The sequence below is a fragment of the Podarcis pityusensis genome (assembly GCF_964106645.2).
Source record: "Podarcis pityusensis genome assembly, chromosome: 7".
Taxonomy (NCBI): domain Eukaryota; kingdom Metazoa; phylum Chordata; class Lepidosauria; order Squamata; family Lacertidae; genus Podarcis; species Podarcis pityusensis.
This window is the reverse complement of record NC_138031.1, coordinates 22721665-22745449: the sequence shown is the minus strand read 5'-3', so window position 1 is coordinate 22745449 and position 23785 is coordinate 22721665. Positions and strand designations below refer to the sequence as shown.

Below are 23785 nucleotides of genomic sequence, written 5' to 3'. Positions count from 1 at the left end.
TCCCCCTCGGAGCTCCGCCCCTCTCCATCCGGGGTAACTGCGGCTGACTTTGGGCTCCCAAACGGGAAGCGCCTGGTCAGCTGATCCGTTCCCCGCCGGTCGTCACGTGATGGTGCTGGCAGGCGCCGCTGCTCCCGCGAAGGCCATGGAGTGACGGGAAGGGCCCCTTTCGGCGTCCGCCGGTTCCCCCCGCGCCTGAGCTCCGCCGCTCCACTCGTGCCCCGCTCTGCAGACGCCGGTGAGTGAGAGGCCCCGGCGGCAGCCCCCTTAGGGCAGGCTGGGCCACTAGGCCCCTGGTGCCTCGTCCGGAAAGGAGGCAGGTTCCCCGCTTCCCTTCGCCCTGACCTCTGGCTCTCCTTACCGAGAGGGTGGCCGGAGGGCGGATTTCTCTCCTGGGGACCGCTGGGTTTTTTAATGGGTGCTCTCAAGCTTGCTTCCCCCGCGCCCCACTCAGGTCTTCCCATTGGTGGTGTCTTAATATTATTATTATTATTATTATTATTATTATGATTATTATTATGGATTAGCGGCGTCAGTGGGGCACGGCGGTCATTTGCGGGCTAGATCCCACTTCCTGAAATAGTGCAGTGCGTGTAAAGGCTGGCGCCACGGCGAAGCTGCCGACCTAAGCTTTCGCATGTGGGGGTAGTAACAAGCGAAATCCTGCAAATCTGTTCCTCGCACGTTGACAGGAGAAAGGCAGAAGCAAAGGACGAGCCCTTCACAAACAAACGTGTCTTTATTTTTTCCGTGTGGAGGGTCTCTTCAAAGAGCTGGATATCCAGTCACATTGCAGTTTAGTTAAGTGTACTGATTCTCCCTCCCCCCTTCCAATTATTTAAATCATGCTGACATACCAATCTCATCTTGCAGATTTGTGTGTTCTTTTACGACTTTGTTCATTCATCTCCTGCCACCCAGAATAAATCAGATCTCTATAAAAAAATACTTTGCTGGCAGGCTGTCTATTGTTGAGTCTTGTGACAGCAATGTGAAAAGATGTCCTCTAGATCAAGGGTGGGCCCTCCAGATGTTGTTGCAGCCCAACTCCCATGACACTTATTGGTCACGCTGGCTGGGGACTCTGACAGCATCTGGAGGGCCACAGACTCCTCACCCCTGGGCTGGGAGTCTTTGGTTTGAAATATTTTTATATTGTTCCTTAAACAGATTGCTCTCTCCTTAAAAAAGAACTGCTTTCTGTAAGTTCCCTTCAGCATTGTTCTGCAACACAAGGGAAAGCAGTTTGTCTTAAAAAATTCAGTATAGGTAGATTAATTTGAGTTGGTTTATCAGAACTTAACCCTTAGATTTATCTAGTGGTTAGCCAAATATAGGGTTCCACTGCCTCCAGGCTGTCACTATTTGGAGGGATGGATTCAGGCACATACCAGGAACTTAGTTTTGCACAGTTAAAGTGCTATGTCACTCTAGCACAAGAAATCCATTTTCTGTGGTTAGGGAAATGGAAGGGAAATGCACTGAAAAGTGAGATAAACGACTGATTAACAGGAAGACAAGCACCCCATAAGTGAATTAGGATGAATTCTCCTTGTCATGTAACCATCCTGTAAACAAATGCTCAATAAAGAACAGACATAGCTGAACCACCTTGTAAGCTTAGTGTAAGCAAATGGAAGAATGCTGAATTAATGGGTTTATTCAGTTTAACATACTACTGCTGCTTTTATGGTATTCCTTAATACTAGTGATTCCTCTAAAGATAAGCACTCTTTAAAAAAACATTACTTTTCTCTTCATTTCAAAAATACCAATTTTTATACATAGATTACTCATTCCTATTTCTATTTAGTTTTAATCCACTTGCATTTTTAAATGTGTGGATATCTTATTCTGGTTTATTTAAATGCAAGGCTGCTTTTGCTAGGACTAAGGAAATTGAGATAGGAAGATCTAATATGTTATTGAATTGTTAAATAGTATTTTCTGTAAAGAGCAATGGAAAAAAGTTTAGTGATAATGGATACATAGACTATACTTTCCCCTACGTTCAAGGATTTTGAGTGGGGAGAAGTGACTAGAAGATCCAGAGACCCTTTTTCACACAGCTCTGGTGCTAGGAGACCTATGTTAATCAGCACAGGAGAGTGCAAGTTGACAATTGAAATTGACACCTTTAACACAAGTTCCCTATTTAAAAGTTCTAGGCTATGGTATGTGAATTTTCTTCTCTTCCTTTTTTCATTCTCCTGTGTAAACTGTATAAGTAATGTCTGAAATCAATCTCAGTACTTCCTTATTCTGAATAGAGTTCATTGTGCAAACTCTAAGAACAGTTGAAGTAGTTTCTTCCCCTCCCCCCAAAAAAACCCCTCCATCCAATGAATTGTCAATGACACATCTTTGCACTTGAAGTTACCCTGAGAGTTCATCCAAGAAAAAACAGCCATAATTTTGTGTGCTCTATTTTGGCTAGACATGAATCAATTATACTTCTTAAGAGATGTAGTTTCAGTCCTGTGAGGAATAACAAAAGGGGATTTTGATTTGGGTGCACATTTTCAGTTCACATTTTAAGCATTTTATTAAACTGTTTGAGTAGAACTTTACTATTGTTGTTGTTTAAGCAGTTGTGGAAGTGTTGTACAATGTGCTAATAGTTCTCATGAAGCCTAATTAGCCCTAAAAGCAAAGTGTAGCACTTCAGCTTCGCAATTCAGTAATATAGCAAGTAATAGCCTAAAATATTCCACAGTCTCATACACTCATTTTGTTATAGGAGCTGATAGGAAGTTAAAGTCCTACGCTTTCTAGTGTATTAGTCATATGAATATCAGGGAGGTTGCGTAAGTTTGTCCTGCTGGGCTCCTACAACATCTTTAGAAGTTACATGGCTTGCTGCTATTCAAAACTATGTGAATAGATGTTAGGAAGGTTACAGTTGAGTTTATTGTGCTTTGTGTTGATGCAAGGTTCTGTTGCCTAGCAAGATAGGTGTCCTGAGAAATATCACCACATTTTTGGAAGGGCCCCTTAAAGGCAAGTTATTATACAGTAGAGGGAAAAACAAATAAACTTCCATAGCTAAGGGTTCATCAAGAAACAAAACTTTGAGGAGAGGGGGATGAGTGACTGTCATAAACTGTATCCTTCCCAGTATAAATATAGTAACAGTATTTCCTTTTTAAAATGGTTATATTTCCCTAAACGAACTGAAACAATAGGAAATATATTTTGTAAAAAATAATAATCTGAACATCATATAGTGTACAGTGTCTTTATGCTCACAATCGCCATACAACATGCAGCAATATTACTGGTAACTGTGGAACCAATTGCCCTGCCCTCAGATTATACAGATTAAAGATTTCTTGTAGCTGGGCAGAACAGCCTCAGAACCCCCTTGCCTATTTATGGTAAGAATGGCAACATGGCACTATGTTGTACCGGGGTATTGTTTAGGAAGGTGGTTATTTTGCGCGGGGTGTGTGTTGTTGCTATTGTTAATGTTATTTTTTGTATTTTTATTTTGGTTCTTATGTGGAAAATGTTCAGTTTTGTGTACTTTTTGATGTTTTGTTTATTGTCTGATATGTTGTAAGCTGCCTTAAGCATGGTTTTAACTTTGGAAAGGTGGCATACAAATAAAATGATTGATTGATGTTTAACATTCCATGTGCACAAGCATATCAGCTTGCCAGATGGAACAGTCCTGCCCCACTGCCTCGTTCTGGATTATGGGCAGGAGGAGGGGGAGGAGCCCCATTACACAAGTGAAATATTTTGTACAGGGCTTCCTATACAAACCACTTGATATTAGTAAAGAAGGGGGGGGGGGATTGCTGCAAAACAATTGACCATTCAGCATCACAAAAATTCTAATCTCAAAATAGAAGTCTACATAATTCTATATGTAATAAAGAGATCTTTTTCACAGGCTTTCCCTGACCAGGTTAGGCCCTGGTTTATGTGTATTAATGCATTGAATCTGTTTTAAATGCTTTTTGTTTTCATGCAGTTTTATTGATTTTAGGCTGTATTTTTGTTTTAATGGATATTGTTTCACTATTGTATGTAAGGCACACTGCTTAGAGACTTTTAAAATATGCAGTGGTTTAGAAATGCTTTTAAGTAAGTGTTAAAACGTATGCCGGGAGGGCAGTATAGAACAGTGCGCCGCACCGGTGGCCCAGAGGTGGAACAGAAATTAAGTTATATATTCTGAAAGGACCTTGTTCTCTATTGTTATTTAAATGTTTTTTCCTGTCTTTCGCTTCCCCAGTGTTTTACCTCTATCTTTCAAAATCATCAGCGTCGCAATAAAGTGGCAAAAATGACGGAGTTCTGGCTGATTTCTGCTCCTGGGGAAAAAACATGTCAGCAGACATGGGAGAAGCTGTGTGCTGCAACCATAAAAAATAACAACCTTTCTACCAATGCAAAGTTTAACATTCCAGATTTAAAGGTATACCCATTCAAAAGCGCATGGTTTTGTATTCAAACTGTTTGCACCTTAAGTTTAGGGGAAATGAGACATGATGGTACAAACACAGCACGCTCCTATTGCCAAATAATATTTGCCTGCTAATGTTACTTTGCTTACTAAATGAAGTACCGTAATTGTAAATCACTTACCTAACTTGTGAATTTGTGGAGTGCATGCTCCTATCTTCCACTGGAACTATATAGTAAAGGGGCTGTTAGGCTTTTTGAAAATTCCAAATTATATTTTGTTTAATTTGCCTCCCTGAATGCAGTATCACAAGCTAATGCTGAATGTACTTGTGATATAGAACAAATGGTCAGACCAACTTAGAAAACCATTTTCTATTCCCTACTAAGATTCATGGACTCCTGTTCCAATGTACTGGCATGGATAATCTCTAACACTGTAGTTGCAGGCAGATGATAAATAAAATTATTATCTTTAAATTTCAATGCAATGTTGTTTTAAAAAAGGAAGACAATTTTTAGACTGAAATCATATGCATGCAAACTTGGAAATAAATCCCATTGTATTTAATGTGGGACTTCTTTATGTTTAAAAATGCATAGGATTGCACTGTTAGTCTAATAGTTCCTTCTTACAGTTACCTTGTTATATATGTTCCATCTAAAATAATTCTCATTCTTTCCTTTATAGGTTGGTACCCTTGATGTGTTAGTTGGCTTGTCTGATGAGCTGGCTAAACTGGATACATTTGTGGAAAGGTAACTACTTTTTAATATCCACCTAATATCACTGCTCACGTTTCTTCCATTTTGTTGCAATATAGAAGCCTATGTATCATCTGCTAATTGTCTGGTTTTTAGGTCAACCAGCTTAATGACTGTCAGTGTTAGCACATAATGAAAAGTGAAGAACCTTTGTGGAATAAACCATACTGTGCATGCAGCCTATTGCTCCCACATACCTCCTCTGCTGTGAGCAGATAAACTAAACAAGGAAGGAGTCATTTAGTATTGTGACCAACCCCAGGGATATGCTTTGCTTTTTCCTAACACGCCAGGATAGCTAGCCAGCTTTAAGTTGCAGTTTGCTTTTGGCATTCCAATCCTTGCTTGTTATTGCCAAACTGTGGTTTCAGTCCTGAGTTTGTGTAATGATAAAGCTATCCCTGTCTTATTTTCTTTACTTTGTCAGTTGCCAGCAATCAGGTTACGTGCACAGTATGGTTTATTATGCCATATTTCTGAGTCTCCAACAATATTTTGGGTTAATTAGCTACTTCTTGGTTTGGACAACCATAACAAGTCACAACAACCAAACTGGCAAGCAGTGGTTTGAGTTTGCCCTCCAAACTAGGTATGGAATTCTAATCCTGCTTTGCTAGGGAGGGTAACAGGTGAAAACAAGGATCACCTGGAGGCTCTGGAATGCTACCTGTGAACCAACCCAATGTGTTAGTCTTAAGTACTTGCATGTTTTGGAACGTGTGATTGTGCTTTGACTGTCTGCATTGCTAAAATGATCTCTAAGAACATAAGAGCCCTGCTGGATCAGATGAAAGGCCCATCCAGTTCAGCATTCTGTTCTCATGGTAGCCAAACAGGTACAAACAGAAGAAGCAAGAGTGCAACAGCACTCCCCCTATTTTCTAAACCACCCTGAGACCCCTGGGTATAGGGCAGTATATAAATTCTTTTTTAAAAAAAATTTTAATTTTTAAAAAAGTAAAGGGACCCCTGACCATAAGGTCGAGTCGTGGCCGACTCTGGGGTTGTGGCGCTCATCTCGCTTTATTGGCCGAGGGAGCCGGCGTACAGCTTCTGGGTCATGTGGCCAGCATGACTAAGCCACTTCTGGAGAACCAGAGCAGCGCATGGAAACGCCGTTTACCTTCCTGCCGGAGCGGTACCTATTTATCTACTTGCACTTTGACGTGCTTTCAAACTGCTTGGTTGGCAGGAGCAGGGACTGAGCAACTGGAGCTCACCCCGTCACGGGGATTAGAAACACCGACCTTCTGATCGGCAAGCCCTAGGCGCTGTGGTTTAACCCACAGCGCCACCCGCATCCCATATAAATTCAGTTTTTTAAAAAAGATCCCTAGCATCTAATCTTCAGAGACATACCGCCTCTGATACTAGAGTTAACTAGTGCACTTTATCGCCTGACACGGGAGCGATTTTTAGATATTGGCCTAACAGAAAGCAATGAAAAATTCTTTGAATTGAGTAAAACTGACAAAAATCAGAGAAAGTGCCCAGTCTTAAATGACACATAGCTTTTGAAGAGCAAAGAACAGATCTTAAACCATAACAAATTTCATGAGCAGCATTTTGGAGTGTATCATGGGGGACAATTTGTTGTCAGTTTGAAACAGTTCTGTGAAATCAATTGTGACATAATTGTGAGTCTCATTTGATACAGCCCCCAAGTTGCTGAAACGTTTAATCCACAGACAGAAAGACGAATAGGATTTTAATTTTATTTTAATTTTTCTCTTCTCTTCAGTGTTGTCAAGAAGGTGGCACAGTATATGTCTGATGTGCTGGAAGACAGTAAAGATAAAGTTCAGGAAAACCTTCTGGCCAATGGAGGTAAATGTTAGCTTTCTGAGAAGGGTGACATTGAAAGTTGATGGTTTGAGCATAAATTCAGAAGTGATGCATATGAGTCATAGGAAAGCATTTTCTGCAACACAAGTGATCGCAAAAATTCAAAGCAAGCAGAAAACCTAGAAACCAACCTATAAATATAATATCTAAAAGGAAGCGTGCTCTTCGGCTGTAGTTCTGCTTTCCCTACCTTGTTTATAATTCTAGATTTTTATGTGATCAGTGTCTTCTCCTTAGTTACGTTAAGCACAAGCTTTTCATGTATGCTAATTTAAACATCCTTGAAATAGATAGATATGTTCATTGCATTAAAAAGATATACAAATAATTATGATGATACTGATCTTGTCCATTAAATCTTTGAGTGTGATATCTAATAATCGGCATATTCAAAGTAGCCCCAACTGAGAACAAGGGCAAGATACTTAGGTCTGTTGTTTTCAATAGGTTTGATCTCAGTGCAACTTAGTTGGCTATCACCCTGAGTCTATAGTATCAGAAAGAAATGAAAAATACTGTCATACCCAAAGAATAGTGTGAAAGATGCCCTGTTGGAATGCTGATCCATTTTTTCCCTTGCAGTCCTATTAAAAAGTGACACCACAGATGCTTTTGTAAGAGTAGGGGTGCCATTTCTGAATACCAGTGAAAAAATTGATGTGATGTGTGTAATATGCCTTCAGAGTTTACTAAAGTAACTTCTGAAAGAGGGTTGGGGAATCTGTGGCCCTCCAGATGTTGGAATCAAGCTCCCAGCAAGTCCCAGCTAGCTTGGCCAATGATTGAGGCTGACGTCCAACAATCTCTGGAAGGCTGCAAGTTCCTCAACCCCGTTCTAACAAGCGTTTCATCGCCCCTAAACCAGTGTATCACGGCTGGCTAAAATAAGTGTTAAGCTGTCCCAGAGTAGCTTTTTATAATTGGTTACCACCTGTAAATCTAGGTTATCATTAGGTGACCTGAATAAATAGAACACAGCAATCCAGTATTTTTAATTATGTCGAAAGAAATTGTCTGGTGGGGGCCACTTCTGCTCCTGTAGTACTGTCACAACAATGCCCTGTCAAAATGCCCCCCTCTCAGCAACTAAAGGTAATGGGGGTCCATCCTCTTATTGCTTCTGATCCACTCTAATGATGTATGTACACAAAATTCATATATGAAAAGAAACATCCCAAACAGCATACCTTTTAATATGGCGTTGCTGCAATGGCTTCTAAACTTTCTTACACTACATATAATCTTTCCTGTGTTTTAAAAGGCAAACATCTATATAAAGTCTCCAGGAGCATTGCTTGGTAGGTGTATTTATTCATTCATGCAGGTTGTGCGCCATCCCAAATCGTAAAGTTCTCTGGCTGGCTTAAAATAGTTGTGTAAAAAAGCAACTGAAATTCCAAGTAAACATAGCCATTTTTAAAAGATGGGAACCCTAGATAAATAAACCAAACAGAACTCCACCCACCTAAAGTTAAAAACAGATTTTAGAAAAATGGGCCAGATTACTTAAATGATTTAAAAGTGAGCAGAAAGGTCTTCTTAAGGATAAGAAATATGAAGCCAGGCTGTTCCATAACTGAGATGCCACTCTCCCAGCAGTGACTCACCACACTTCATTCAATGGGGGCAGCCAGAGCTGGGTCTCTGAAGAGGAACTTGAGGTCTGAGTAGGTACATAGAGGAGAAGATGGTCTTTCAGATAGCCTTGGCCAAGTTCAGAGCTTTTGAGGTTAAACCTGAATTTTAAATTGTGCCCATAAATCAGCCGGGAGCCAGAACACCTCACAAAGCACAAGTTTGTGCTCAGTTTGCCAATACCAATATTCAATCATTGTGTTCACAGTTGATTTGGTCACCTACATAACAAGGTTCCAGTGGGACATGGCAAAGTATCCAATCAAGCAGTCTCTGAAGAATATTTCAGAAATAATTGCCAAGGTAGGTTTATATTATCCAAAGAGGTATGAAACTTGTGTTATAATCTCTGTGGTACATGCACCAGGGTGTGGTAAAAATTGCTTCTGCTTTTTAGTCTCTTTGATGTTCTTTTTTTAAAAAAGAAGAAACCATCAAAAATCCCCAAAGTGACGAACAAGTGCAGAAAGCTTCTGTGGTGCAAAAGCTCCCCCCCCCCCCCAAAAAAGCATACAGTGATTTATCAGGCAGATCAATGAAAACATTGACCTGAGGTTTTAGGAAATGGAAAATTGCCTCCTATTAACATTAAGAAAGGGGGGAACCTGGAAAAGGTCAAGTAGTAGACTAACCTCTCATCAGGGTCTTGCATTCTCTGGAAATATAAATACGGTTAATAAAATATAGATATGCAACCCAGTTGGGCATCTTACAGTATTGAATACTTGTAAGTGACAAAATTGGTATTGATCAGACATTTCAGAGGAAGGAATACAGAATGGAAACAAAGCTATAAAATAGGCACAGTTGCACATGGTTAAAATAACAAAATCCAAGTAAAGACATCATCGTTAGCAGATTATCAAGTATAGTTCCAGATTTGCCATGTTTGTCTTGTTCAGTGCAAACCTACAACACCATAAATTTGTATTCGTTTATAGTTTGCCCATTTATGAAGGCTTAGTCCTACACTGGCAAATGTGGATTATCTTGTCCAAAAGATTATTGATCTAATTTTCTTGTCTGTCTGTGCAGCCTTGCACCACAGTCCTAACTCAAAGGCTTGTTCTCTCCTACAACTTATGCCTTCTCTCCAAACTGGCAGGATGTAGCAATCCTGTTTCCTAACCGCACTAATTGTGACTAAGACTCCTCTATATGGCATTTGCCTTTGACAAAAACCCAAGCCTTTTCTTTTTCTTCCCATCCCCACTGCCCTGCTTGTTTCTCCTATAGATATTTGGGAATGGATGGGAATAGCTTCTAATTAGGGAATAGCTCAAAGAAGGGAAGCTCTTTTTCCAGCTGCAGGGCGGCTGGCGACTGCTCTCTAGGAAGAGATTCATCTTGCTTAGTGAAATAGCTGGTAGATTAACTGTCTAAATAAATCATCACCAATGATGAATGGTGCCATTGTGCTAAAGAGGAAAGGGAAGATAAAGCCAACTAAAGTGCCATTTGTGGATAGTGAGGCGTGCAGTTGTAGCCTTCCCTGGGTGGTCACCACAGCCAAATCATTGCTTTTCTTCTAGTTGGCCTCTTGGCAATTCCCTGCAGTAATTCCCCAAATATTTCATAGCTTCACATAAGTATGGGAACAATAACTATTCTGTATTGTAAAAGGAAGTAAATAGTCCCTCCCTGCCAGCTCTGTGATCAGTTTTGTTTCCAGTCCTTCAGAAAACTCTTGGGTGATGCCTTTCCCTTTCACCGTGAGCACTGTTTACTTGAGCAGCAATTCATTAACTACCAGATCTTTCAGTAGATGCTCCTAAATACCACTTTTATCTGCTAGATTTCAAATCAGGCATACTTCCTTGAACAAGCTTCTGTAGTCCTTCTGTGTTAAGGTTGAAGCAGGAACTGCCACCCAAGTTCACAGTAAACCATTAATTGTTTGCTGTGATGTGCTAAATGGACCACAGTGGGTGGTATCCCCCTATTTTACAGAGAGTAGGACCAATTAAGACTGGAGTTAGCCATGGCTATTATTTTAACTGGGACTACTCTGAGTAGGATGAGCATTGGATATAGCCCTGTGATTTTGAAACTATTCTATTGGAACAACTTAGGAAAAAAGTTGTTTCAAGGCTGAGAATCCACATGGGTTTTCCAGAAAGGATCCAAGACCAGACCTAGTTAGAATTAAAAAAATAAATTAAAAATAATTTTAAAAAAATAATCTTTGATGGAAAACTCTATGGTTGAGACCCACAGGCTGCCAGAAAAAAAAACTGGGAGTCTAGGGCAACAGTACCTCTTAAGGTGCACTTAAAACAGAGAGGAGTTTCAAGAGTGATTTGATAGTGTATGAGGTTAAATGTCCAAAGGGAAAGGAATTTGAATTCCACTGGGTGTGTGGAGGCCCTGGGGTAAGCCTCAAGTATGTTTCTGGATCCCACCCCCACATCATTAGCAACTTCAGTGACTGTTCTAGCCAAGTGCAAGCTCCGTTGAAATGGGTCATATATGCTACAAAATAATGCTATTTCATTACTTCTGAGAATAATTTTCTGTCTTTTAAAAAAGTTCATAAAAAGGGGATTCCAAGTCGTAATCCTTTTTAAGGCAATTACAGATTTTTCGAACTCAGTTTACTAATATAGTAAACTTCTTTAAGAAACTGTGTGTAAGTGATAATCTGTGGCCTTCTTCATCCTGGTGTCCTCCAAGGGCATATGGAAAATCTAGTCCAAAACATCTGGAGGATAATAACTGGAATGCTGGCCAGTGAATGTTGTCTCGTTTTCCTAGCCTGATACTCATTTGCACATAATTGTCATTTTTATAGGAAAGTCTAATGCAGTATTTAAATCCTTCTTAGAAAACACTGATATAGTTTTGCTTCTGAATTTTGTCCTTTAAAGGGAGTGACTCAGATTGATAATGACCTGAAGGCAAGGGCGTCTGCATACAACAACCTGAAAGGCAACCTTCAGAACTTGGAAAGGAAGAATGCGTGAGTTGTCTTCTTCTGTAAGGTGATCTGAAAGCAGGCTGATGAATTTGATATGTTCAGTATGACTTTTGATTTCTGAATTCATACATTTCTCAGTAAGGGCCTAAGTTAGCAGACTGCCCTACCTCTGGGTTTGAACATACTGTACAAGATAATGGTGGAGTTAAAGCCACATTTGAAACAATCTAAGAAAAAAATCTGAAAAGAGAGGGAAGAAACATATTTGCCATCATGTTGAAGTCATACAGAGAATTGTACAACAACCAGCCATATAGTTACTTGTCAGTCTTGAGTATCACAGCACATGATCTTTGTTTTCAGATAACATTATCACATCACAGCTATAATAGAAAATTTAAGTGGCGGGCTCTGCATATCATGCAAGTTTATCTGAAAACTTGGGATTTCATACTTTACCAAGCTTGTTATCCACTCACTTGGATTGAGATTTTGGCTATTTGTCAGTAAAATAATTGATTGATTTTGAGGCATGTCTAATTGATTATAGCACATTAGGAGCACTATAAAAATTGTAGCTATTCGCTGCCAAAAGTCTTATTATTCAGATCAAATTAAATATAAGAATTATACACTCATTTCTTGATCTTCTTGTTCTTTAACAGGGGAAGTTTGCTAACCAGAAGTCTGGCTGAAATTGTAAAGAAAGATGACTTTGTACTTGATTCTGAATATTTGATTACGTTGTTAGTGGTTGTACCAAAGTAAGTCTGTCTCCTGGTCCCTAAAAGAATCCTTGCTGAAACGTAAAGACAAGCATACAGAATGTATTAAGAGGAAGGGATATTTCACAGAATGATTTGTTTGCTAAAACTGGTATGTTACCATGGAACAATTAAAGGCACATGTGGAAATGTGCAACCCACTTCTAAGGGACAGAGGAACAGACATTGTCTTTACATCGTCTCAACATCAGCAAAAGCATTCAATGTTTGCATTGTAAGTTGAAGCCCTTTCACAAGCACTGCAAAATCTGTTCATTTATGAAGTCAGTTGAGAAATCTAGCAAAGCTGCGAAAACTGACCTCCAGGTTTCAGAAATTCTCATTGATTTGCTCTAACCTATTGAAGTGTTTAGCTTGTAAATTGGATTTACTCAAGTCAGTCAACATTTTGCTTCTTATCGCTGCATTTATCTTCCCTGCCCTAACTCTCTCTACATTAGCCTGCAATCTTAGTAAAGTATTAGCAGGCCAGGCAAACGAGGCTATTATTTGTAATAATATTTTAGTCAAAGTAAATTGTGTTGAGGATGTATCTGAGTTGGTCGAAGGATGCCGATAGCTCATGGAAATTTATTAGCTTAAAAAAAAAGTAAAACTGGGAATACTAAATAAAAAGGTATTGTCTTGGGAAAAGAAGACATTTTTAGGCCAATAAAGAGTTGAAACTAAAGAATAAGGTGTTGAGTTTAGCTTCTTGCTTAATTATGTAGAACATTCTGTACATCTAAAATTATATACACAACAAAAACTTAGTTTCATATTTCTATATTTAATTTTACCCCATGCCTGCTTTATTCTGGGTGTTGAATGGGGCTTGCAGTGCAAACCTATGCATATTTGCTTTTAAAGTAAGTGTCCATAAAAATAAAATGAAAAATATGCACTTTGAGTTGTTGTTGTTGTTGTTGTTGTTACTACTGTTGTTTTTATTGTTATTATATCCCATTCATCTGGCTGGGTTTCCCCAGCCACTCTGAGTGGCTTGCAGCATAATAAAAACATCAAGTATTAAAAGTTTGATCTCTGCTCTAATGCAGTGTTCTACCCTGTGAAAACCAGGAGTGCTTTTTTCCTATGCAATAAAAACAAGAGTTTGCAATAGGTATTGTTCATTACAACAACTTCCTTGCAAGTCCTGGGTCAACAGTATGATCTTAAAGCTGTACTGGAGAACTTAACTCTGTCTAAGTCTTAAGCTGTACGCACCACTGGGAATGAATCCCTGGAGTTCAGAATAAATTGAGTAAAGATACATACAATAGTGCTATAAAACTATTTCCTGACTTAGCACCTGACAGAGCAACATCTGATGCAGTGCAAAGTTCTTCTGTAGATGGAAAGGAAACTAGGCAGCCCCTCTTTGTATTCATGGAGAAAGCTGGAGGACACATCAGACGGCTCCTTGGATCCTGGGTGTATCCTGTGTGTACACCCAGTGTATCCTGAAAACACTCGTGGTGCTGATAGTGGCAAAAAGAACTTTGTGCTCCCTTCCCCAGGGATTTTGGTTAAGACAACTAATGCTTAACTTTTCCATCTTTAGGATAAATTATAATGACTGGATGAAGCAGTATGAAACTTTAACGGATATGATAGTTCCACGGTCCAGCAAGTAAGTTTGATTCCACTTACTTAGGAACACAGTTGAAAATAGGCTGATGTACTCCAAAAAAAGGAGAAACAGCTTTTGGAGACTTGGTTTGCCCAGTACTATAACACCCCCCCCAAAAAAAAGTTAGTTCTCTTTTAGAATTCTTTCATCACCTTGTGATTTGAGTCTTTGAATCCGTTTCCCCAGAAACTGCATTCCTGAACAATGAATACAAGTGCCACCTTATACTGAGTCTGGTTCCAGTAACGCCCAGTAATGTGTGCAGCCAGCTGTACTGTTGGCCACAGCCCAACCACATGGTACAATTGTTAGGAGAGGTGATGTTCAAAAAGGCATATTTTTGTCATTTGGACTTGAAGGTTGAAAGTCCAGTAATCTTCTACTGGGCCAACTGCATTAGAGGAACCTTTGGTTTGCTCAGAATTTGTTTTATGGGGCAAGGGCGGGTGCAACTCTCATTCTCGCCCCTCCTCTGAAGCAGGATCTGTTCTTCAGTTCGAATGCTCCATTCACTTTACTAAGCAGGCAAGATTGGGAAAGCTACTGAAAGCTGTTAAGTAGTGTTGCAAATTTGAGGTCATTTTCTGAGAGAACACTTAAATTGCACTCAGCGGGTTTAATGCAGCTAGCTTTGCTCAGAAAGGACAACGCTTTGAATGTGAAATGCGACTCGAGCACTTCTCCTGTGAAGCGTGGCAAAGGTGAGCTGCAATTACTCCTCTAATAGAGGTACACCATCTGTAAGCCTAGCTCTGTAATCGGAAGCAGTACAACTGTGCAGCAGCAGCACATAAGCTGTTTTTGCTGGTCTTGCGTTACAGGTTACAGTTTTTATTGCCGTATGTCTGTTCCTTTATTTTTTGACCTGTACTCCCCGGTGTCTTTCATTCTTTGCAGTGTTCTTTCGGAGGACCAGGATAGTTATCTCTGTAATGTCACCTTGTTCAGGAAGGCCGTGGATGAGTTCAGGCACAAAGCCAGGGAAAACAAGTAAGTGGTCCTCCTCCCAGGTTGTTTTTCTGCAAAAAAGCAATTGTAAAGCAACCTAAAATGGTCTGCTGGTCTCCCGATGCAGGTTTATGGTCCGCGACTTTCAGTATAATGAAGAAGAGATGAAGGCAGACAAGGAAGAAATGAACAGGCTGTCTACTGATAAGAAGAAACAGTTTGTAAGTTCAATGTGTGTTAAATACATTTGAAGATAATTCTTCAACACCCCCCCAAATAGTTTTTCCTTCCCTACATCTGCCTTTAGGGACTATTGAGACTAATTCATTGATATAAGAAACATTGCAGTAAATGCAGAGCGAGCAAAGCAGCCTTTGACAGTATGAAAGCTGTTATTAGTAATTGTAGGTTACAGTTTGGGCTACGCTTTCCACTGTTTGGCTATTTAGTTTTCTAGATGGCATTGGGATATGTCAGGGCCCTAGAACCGTCCGCAAAGGCTGTGAGACAACTCAGCTCCCACCCAGTGCCCATTACCTCCACAGAAGGAGAATTTGTTGTGTGGGTCCCTTCCTGCAAGTAAGCTCTCAGATGTTTCTGTGCAGTGCCCAGTGTATTGCAGATTGCTACCATTTCTGTGGTTCTGAATACATTACATACATCTCCTACTGGAGGTGCCCTATGTAATTTCTGAAAGACAAAGATCCATGCCAGTGGATAAGCTTGTTCCATTTTCTTTCTGTCTACATTTTCCTGAATAATTTCATGACTTTTTAAAAGCTGATTCCCTCCATATGAACCTGCCTATCCAGTAAGATCATCATTGGAAGCTCTCCAGATCTGCCCCAGAGTTTCCCCCAACCCTCCAGAGCTGGTTTTGAGAGGGGGGTGCTGATGAGGACAGGAGAGGAAGCACCACTGAGTCCATGGAAATGCATTGTTCCAAGTGCAACTGCAGCCTTGGATACTGTCCTATGCAGTAAAAGGGACGCGGGAGGCGCTGTGGTCTAAACCACTGAGCCTAGGGTTTGCCAGTCAGAAGGTCGAATCCCCGCAACAGGGTGAGCTCCCGTCGCTCGGTCCCTGCTCCTGCCAACCTAGCAATTCAAAAGCATGTCAAGTGCAAGTAGATAAATAGGTACCGCTCCAGCGGGAAGGTAAACGGCGTTTCCGTGTGCTGCTCTGGTTCGCCAGAAGCGGCTTAGTCATGCTGGCCACATGACCCGGAAGCTGTACGCCGGCTGCCTCGGCTAGTAAAGCGAGATGAGCGCTGCAACCCCAGAGTCGGCCACGACTGGACCTAACAGTCAGGGGTCCCTTTACCTTTACCTTTACCTACGCAGTGCTTTTTTTGTTTTAAAAAAATGTTTAGGGCTACTCTCATTTTCCGACTCATATTGAAATACTGCCTCTCAATGAGGCCAAACTTAGATTCACAAAATGTTTAGGGGTATGTGTACCCCCTTGTCCCCCCAGAAAAAAACACTGGTCCTATGTATTTTTGATGCCAGGTGAAGATGCCCCCCCTCCCCATCATTTTAATCTGTGACTAGGTGAACCCTTGACTTGGTCTTTTATGTAATTGCTGTATGTATTTTTGTTTCTGCTGTTTTTATATTACTGCTGATAGTTTATAGTTTTAGGTAAGCTTCCTCTGTCTTCATATAGAAAGGCAGGAAATAAATGCTTAAAATGACAAGATGTTGATGTTCAGAATCTCAGTTTTCCTAGCCAAAGGATGCTTCCATTATCTCCTCTTGGCATGCTTTGGCCTGTTCATTCTACAGAGCAGCTGCAGTAACGTTGCCATACACAAAACAGATTTGAATACAGTGCAAAGTCTCCTGATGCTTAAAATGACTTCTTGCTTTTTTTCCCCTTCCAAATACAGGGGCCTCTAGTACGGTGGCTGAAAGTAAATTTCAGTGAAGCTTTCATTGCGTGGATTCATGTGAAAGCGCTGAGAGTCTTCGTTGAATCAGTTTTGAGGTATTTTTCTCTATAGATGAGCTATTGCTCCATTCCTTCAAGAATCACTAGCATTCCACATGTTTGGTCTGGTGAATCTTGGTAGCTGCGCTCTCTTGCACAGACACCAGGATTATCTGAATCAGATTACTATTTACGCATTAACTAGGAACAAGGCCAATTTACTAAAGCAATCAGACAAACAGTGAGATTATTTTAATATTAAACTTTCGTGATATTCCAGATACTTGCATGATCCACAAGGCAGAGAGGTGGTCTTCAAATCTCCCCCTTTTCCTGCAGTCTGATGTGCTACTTTGTTTCTGCTGTTATTCTGGATGTCTGATGTTCTAAAGGGCATCCCTGGAACATATTTGGGGAGGCAGACAGTAGCACAATGGGCTGCAGAAGGGATGAAAATTCCGCTCCCTCGCCTTTTCACTAATGGGAGCCTCCACTGGAGCAAAGCGCCTTCTTTCAGCAGAGGGACATGACATATATCAAATTGGTTGCTGCTGCTCGCAAGAGCTAGAGGCAATGTAGTGCAGTAAGGAGATTTGCAGTAAAACGCTGTAACAGTTTTATGACAGCTGATTCTTAAACTGAGATAGCAAATGCAGGAAATATGATTACATGCATACATAAATTTTATTCGTATGCTGCTTTTCCACAGTTCCAATCATTCTCAAGGTGGCTTACAACATGAAAAAATATCCTAAGTATTCATAAACAATAAAGAAAAAGTTAAAAAATACACAACCAAACTGCACAATTTCCACAAGAAGATCTGAAATACAGATACCAAACAACAACAGCAACCCTCCCCAGCAAAAAACCCCAGACAACACCCCAGCCCAAAAGTCTGTTCAGCAGCCTCAGCTTCTGTAGCCAGAGTCAGGGCCCTGCCATCCCAGGCCAGGTGGAGAAGCCTTCAAGGCAAGGAGCAGACCTTCCAGGACTCACAGCCAATATGGGTCCAAAGATGATTCCAAAACCTTTGAATAAGACAAGTGTTCCAAAATAAGAGAGTTATCCCTTTCAGATACCTGTTTTCCCCTCTTTTCTTATCCTCCTGCCTGTTAATTTGGCTTTGAGCACAAAGAGTGAACAGGTGCTTATTCAAAAACTTTTGAAATGTTTGATTTTTATTGACAGTTTTTCTAAACAATACAGCAAACGACAACTGGTACAGAGACTCTTGAGTTTCATTAATGGCAGAGCTCAACATATTTGGGAATTTTGCTGCCCCTTCGTAATAGTATATTTCCAGAATAACTGGCAGGAGTGGTGATTTTGGCCCCTCGCCATACTCCCTCCTCCACCCATATTCCCCCTCCACCCAAGCTAATTTTACATTGTCAGGTTCATTGCTCATCTAAGGCTTATTGTCATACTCCATGAAACCATCATGTAACAAAAATAATAATCGGATGCTTATGAAGCACATGCATATTCCATCACCATATCCCCACCTCCATGATGGGGAGAGCAGCAATAACAATTGATCGAGCTGAACTGGCTGCCTCACTGTATCACTAATGGTGACAACAATTGCATTCCAGAAGTCTCAGAACTGAAGCACATCCCCAACAGCTCTTAAAATTACTTTGCTCCTCTAGGTATGGTTTGCCAGTGAACTTCCAGGCTATGCTCCTTCAGCCCAACAAGAAAACAATGAAGAAATTGAGAGAGGTTTTGTATGACTTGTACAAGCACCTTGACAGCAGCGCAGCAGCAATCATTGATGTAAGTAACTCGCATTTTTACGACGTCCACCTACAATCCAAATTGTTGAAGCTGCGTTGCCTGAGAATTTTCTTACACCAAGGAGACACTATCTGGCTCAGCCACATCTACCAGCATGGGAGCTGGTGCTGATTGGACAGTTTATAAGTTTGCCCGGATGTTGGTAAAGTAGAAACATGGTTGATTCGTAGTCTTAGGTCCTGCTAGAAGGGATAGCCCTGTGCAAACTACTAAAACAGCAATCAGTGCCACAATGGCAGATTTGGAACAATCACCTTCCGTTCAGCATCACTTGGTGCCATGGAGACTCTGTTGATAGAGGCAGATGGTGTCATTTATCAATCTCAGTGGAGCTAGTGGGACTGGTTGAGAGTCTCATTAAATTCTGAAGTTTCCCAGCTATCACTTTTTTTAAAAGTGAAATGTTTGTGTTGTGTGGAAGTGGAGAAAATCTTGAAATTTTGCTTGTCAAGCATATGTTCTGTCACAAAGCTATGACCCTTCCGCAGTGGGAAGGAAATTTTAAAATGTACCAAAAAGATAAAATGCAGGTGGTTTTTGTCTGAGTCTAAGCAACAGTACTTGTACGTGTTTAAAGAAAATATGTGGCCATTAACTCTCCTGCTAAACTCTTAGTTATTGAGTTTAAAAAAATAAACTTGTCTTTTATAGGCAACTATGGATATTCCAGGTTTGAACCTCAGTCAGCAAGAATACTACCCCTATGTGTACTACAAGATAGACTGCAACTTGCTCGAATTTAAGTAGATGACTTCTGACCCTGACCATCCTCCCATAATATTGGTGTCCAAGAAGAAAAGGTTGAAGAAGGGTGATGCTCCTAACTCTCTCCTGTAAACCTGTTGCTTGCTTGCTTCCTCCCTCGCGTAGGAGAATAATCCCCATAGTGGTCCATCTCTTTGACATTTTCTTTTAAAAGAGAAATGTAAGTATCGCTTTTAAATTGATCAGGTCTGTAAATGTATATTGAGAGAATCAGAGTGTATTTATAAATATTCCTTATTTAAAAAAAGTTTTTAAAGGGTCATTCCTCTTTCGTACCGTGGTCTGCATCAATTCCATTGACTATCCTCCGGGAAGAACTTGTTTACAAAGGAAGATTGTGGGGAGAAAACTTAATGCCATTTTGTTCACTGTGTTTCATAGATATAAAACTTGTAAACATTGTTATTGAATTGTGATGTAAAATATGTGGAGATTGATATTCAGTCTGTGCTTTCTGAATGTTTTAAACTTATGCACAGGAAACATTCACAGGAGAAAAATAAAAGCACCTGTACTACTGTATTGACTGCTTTGTCTCACTCTGGTATAACTTTGTCAAAAGCTGGTAGGAACCATTTTGAGAGGTGAGATTCATACGCTGGGTGCTAAAGCAAGCAAATAGATTTGTGGTGGTCATAAATGAAGCCAATCAATAATGAGCAATCGCTGGAAGGAATTGGTGGGGCTGGCAGGGGAAGAATAGATGAAGACCTACAGGACAATAATCAATAAGAGTATCTTCATTGCTGGGCCCAAGTAAATAGTGAAACATGATGGGTCTTTTTAAAGAGCTAGTTGATTCTAACATGCATTTTGGTATTACAAAGAATAATTTTATAATATTTATTGCTCAGATCCAATTCTTTATTTCTGTCGCTTGAATATTTTAAAACTTTTTGGAGCTTCTGCACTACCACCACACTTTTGTTTCTGGAACACCAGAGGGCACCCTTGTGCCACTTTCAAACAAACAATATTACAGTAAATGCAACATCAGGTATTGGCAAAATATTAAAATGAGAACTTGAAAGGGAGCTTCAGTAATAAGCTGGTTTCTTCTAACAGAAGTCTGTTAGGAGAACAGCATGATATTTTTTAAGTGCCAAGAATAAGCCAGACTTCCATTACCTTGTTCTGCAGAGTCTACACACCTTTCTTTTCTACCTTGAGCTATAGTAGAAGATTGCAGGTCAAACGCTACAGTGAACCCACTATTTCCAGTTGTGTCCCTCCACTCGCTGAATGCTGTTTGATCCTGCAGAGCCTTCACCAGAACAGAGACCAAAGCTATCCAGCAATTTCCTCTGTGCCGCCCCAAATTTGCTCATAGGGTGTGGAACACTCCGGAATAATGTGGGCCTTGTCACAGCAGTTGCAGGAGGGAGGGAGGACCACCCAAGATCACCTCCATCCCTTTTCCACTGACAGAAGGCTCCACTGGATCAAATAACTTTCCAGCAGCTTCTGGGGTGCCAGTTGGATGCAGCTTGAGGTCAACATGTAGCCTAGCTGAAAACTGTTCTTTTGAAAATAATGCAGCCTGTCAGTGCTGCTCGAATTGTGCTGCAAAATGCCAGGACCCAGCTTCCAGAAAGTTCAACCTGTTGCCAGAACTGCTGCTTACATAATCTGATGGATACAGAACACAACCTACAGTTACTCCTCTTTATTTTAGAGAACACAATCCATTAAAACAACAAAGCATCACTAAACAACAGTTGATAGCAGCATCAACCGAGTCTCTTCCAAACACCTAACACCTGTCTTTACATTTTTTATTTTTTTTAAAAAAAGATTGTTATAAAAACAATAAACAGCAACATGAACATTTTACTAGGGAATATGTGAGAGGGATACAGGAAACAGGAGAATCGGAAAAATATTAAGAAGTATGTTGAAAATCACATTAAAAAATACAATTAAACGCAGTTCTTATAATTTTTATTGGAATGGGTCCTTTAAGAGGATCTGACCAGTTTCTTTAATATAACATCTGAAGAAGAAGTGCTGATTGACTATTATTTCATTATAATCTCTCAGCAAGCCTGGAGGTAGTGGGTATGACATATTTCATGGAGTCAAATGCTACTTGATTCACGTCTGCCACAAATTGTGTATAGGTGGAGCCAGAATATGTTCTGGTATATTTGTGAAAACAATAAAATCACACCATGTGTCTATACATGCATCTCACCTATGTTGTCTATTTATACATCTTAGCTTATGGGCAAGTTTTTCCAATAATGCAATAAGCTGCGCTTGGTGCCATGCCTCTTGATAATTATTTTCATGCCCTAGCTATGGTTATCCTGGCTGCACTGAGCAAATGGCTAATCAAGTCCTTTTTCATTAAATGCAAGTTTTGGCATGTGAACAAATTTAGAAAGGCAAACGGAGGTGTCATTTGAACATCTTGTTTAGCATCTACAGTTACCTTACAGGTATTAATTTACTCAAAACACAAAGCCTTTCTATCTGCTGCAATACATTCAAAAACCTTTTGCATGTTATAGATATAAGAGGCTTCTGTAATGAAGATTGTGAACTTTTTTTTTTTTTTTTTTTTGGTATTAACAGCATTGTTAGACCTACACAGCATGTGAATTGATCGCATTACTAGAACTAATGGACTCTTGAAAATGCTAAAAGCAACCTTTGAACTGGCACAGACTACATCCTTAGGAGTAGATTGTTGCAAAGAAAAAATAGATTTTGCTCATGCAAGCTGATAATTGCCCAAGCAAGAAGGTTGAAGTGTGACTTGTCTGGTGCTCTTGGAGGGATTGGGTTATGATAGACAAATCTCCCCCAGCGGAAGTGAAATACCGTATTTTCCCATGTATAACACGACCCCAATTTTGGGGGACACAGATTTACGAAGATGTGGAAAGATGACCCCTGTGTATAAGACGACTCCCGTTTTTTAACATTATTTTAGAGTAAAAAAAACCAGTCATACACAGAAAAGTACGGTAATTCAAACAAGATGTAGAGTACAACCCCAATACAAACCACACCCGGGGGGTGGAAACCTACAGAGACTATAAAAGTATCTTTCATTTCCCATTACATTTGGGCAACACAGGCACTTAAAGAGGTTTTCACTGCTTAAGCATCTCTCCTATTGGTTGAAATATGTTGATGGTAGTTAAACATGTTTCCTGCATTACTGTGCTTTTTCATGCAGGTGACCTGACATTTCTTTGTTGCCAGCACAAAGGTTCAGGAAGCATGCTTTTCTACCGTCCATGTTGCTCAGCTTAAAATGTGTTCCAAAAAATGTCTATAAAAACTAAATCTGAAGCACCACATAGTAGTCTCTTTGCTATAACTTGATTTTTTGAGAGTCTACAATGGGCCTCAGGATTTGGGGATGTGCAGGGTCCACTTCAAGGGACATGACTTGAAAATTGCCTATGGTCTTGGACCAGTTAATTCTTTTTCTGCTTGTTGTAGCAATAGCTGTGCTAGATGGTTATGATTTTTTTTAATTGAAAAAAGATTGAACTTCTGGATTCTAGCCTTCCAGTAACTTATCTGCTAATCCTCTCTGCTTCTTTCGAATGCCCCCTCCCTCTGTCACTTTCGGACTGTCCCACTCACTCTCCAGGTGAGCTGCCAAGATCTAAGAACGACGAATGTTCTTCACAGACATGGACCACCAGAATGAGGCTTGCAAACCACTGGTGGTCTATGGTCCACAGTTTGGGAACCCCTGGGTTGGAACAAAAATTTGCTGGGGCAACTCCCATTGAAGACTGAGAAGTCTCATTAAAGCAGAGATCATCCTGCTGGCAGATACTTCCATCTGTTCCTATGTCTTGTAAGTGATTAAATAGACATATGGGTTTTATATATATATTGAAGTCTTCTCACTTAGAAGGAAGCAGGTTTGCTCCTGTGCTTCCTTTCCATTTTTTAACAAATCCCAATCTCTTCCACACCACATGCCTCTCAACAAACAACACCTATCACTTTCACAGAGGTTACTGTTTAGAATTTTTGCCTGTTGCTAAGCAACACTTTCTTCCACACAGACCGGTTTCCATGTGCTAATAGATGTGAATGCTCTCTTATCAAATAATGAAGTCTCCTCAGAGTCTGCAGTGCCCAACCTGGCTATACTGTTCTGAACTGAAGTAGCAGGCTTATTTTTTTTACCAGCTGCAGGCAGTTTCTGTTTTTGATATTTATTTTAAAAATTTATATGCCCACCTTCTTGCTAGTCCCTCAAAGCCACTACTAATAGCAACAGTAAAACACACAAAATAGTAGAATAATAAAAAACCAAAAGCAGCAAATAAAATCAGCTGACACACCTTATTTCCAGTTCAAAGGTGTGGGGGGGGGGAGCTAGATAATGTA

The 23785-nt window shown here is 40.2% G+C and overlaps 1 protein-coding gene and 1 long non-coding RNA gene across 3 annotated transcripts in view; one reads left to right on the top strand and one right to left on the bottom strand.

The window, feature by feature from the left end:
• ATP6V1C1 (ATPase H+ transporting V1 subunit C1) overlaps positions 1-19942 on the top strand; it is a 23726-nt gene extending 3784 nt beyond the window's left edge. The window contains exons 1-13 of one of the 2 annotated variants that reach the window (XM_081013204.1): positions 59-238; positions 4244-4426; positions 5105-5172; positions 6920-7005; positions 8867-8961; positions 11526-11617; positions 12241-12339; positions 13904-13972; positions 14870-14962; positions 15048-15141; positions 16812-16909; positions 18508-18634; positions 19307-19942. In XM_081013204.1, the coding sequence (XP_080869330.1) occupies positions 4295-4426; positions 5105-5172; positions 6920-7005; positions 8867-8961; positions 11526-11617; positions 12241-12339; positions 13904-13972; positions 14870-14962; positions 15048-15141; positions 16812-16909; positions 18508-18634; positions 19307-19402 (1149 nt within the window). In that variant the 5' untranslated portion in view covers positions 59-238; positions 4244-4294 and the 3' untranslated portion in view covers positions 19403-19942. Of the gene's footprint in view, positions 1-58; positions 239-4243; positions 4427-5104; positions 5173-6919; positions 7006-8866; positions 8962-11525; positions 11618-12240; positions 12340-13903; positions 13973-14869; positions 14963-15047; positions 15142-16811; positions 16910-18507; positions 18635-19306 lie in introns of those variants that run through there. The other variant, XM_081013205.1, reaches the window with a different exon arrangement.
• Positions 19683-23785, bottom strand: LOC308481194. The gene is made up of 2 exons (XR_013988522.1): positions 23297-23785; positions 19683-21049 (listed from the first exon to the last, which is right to left on the bottom strand). It is a non-coding gene; the product is annotated as an uncharacterized lncRNA (long non-coding RNA).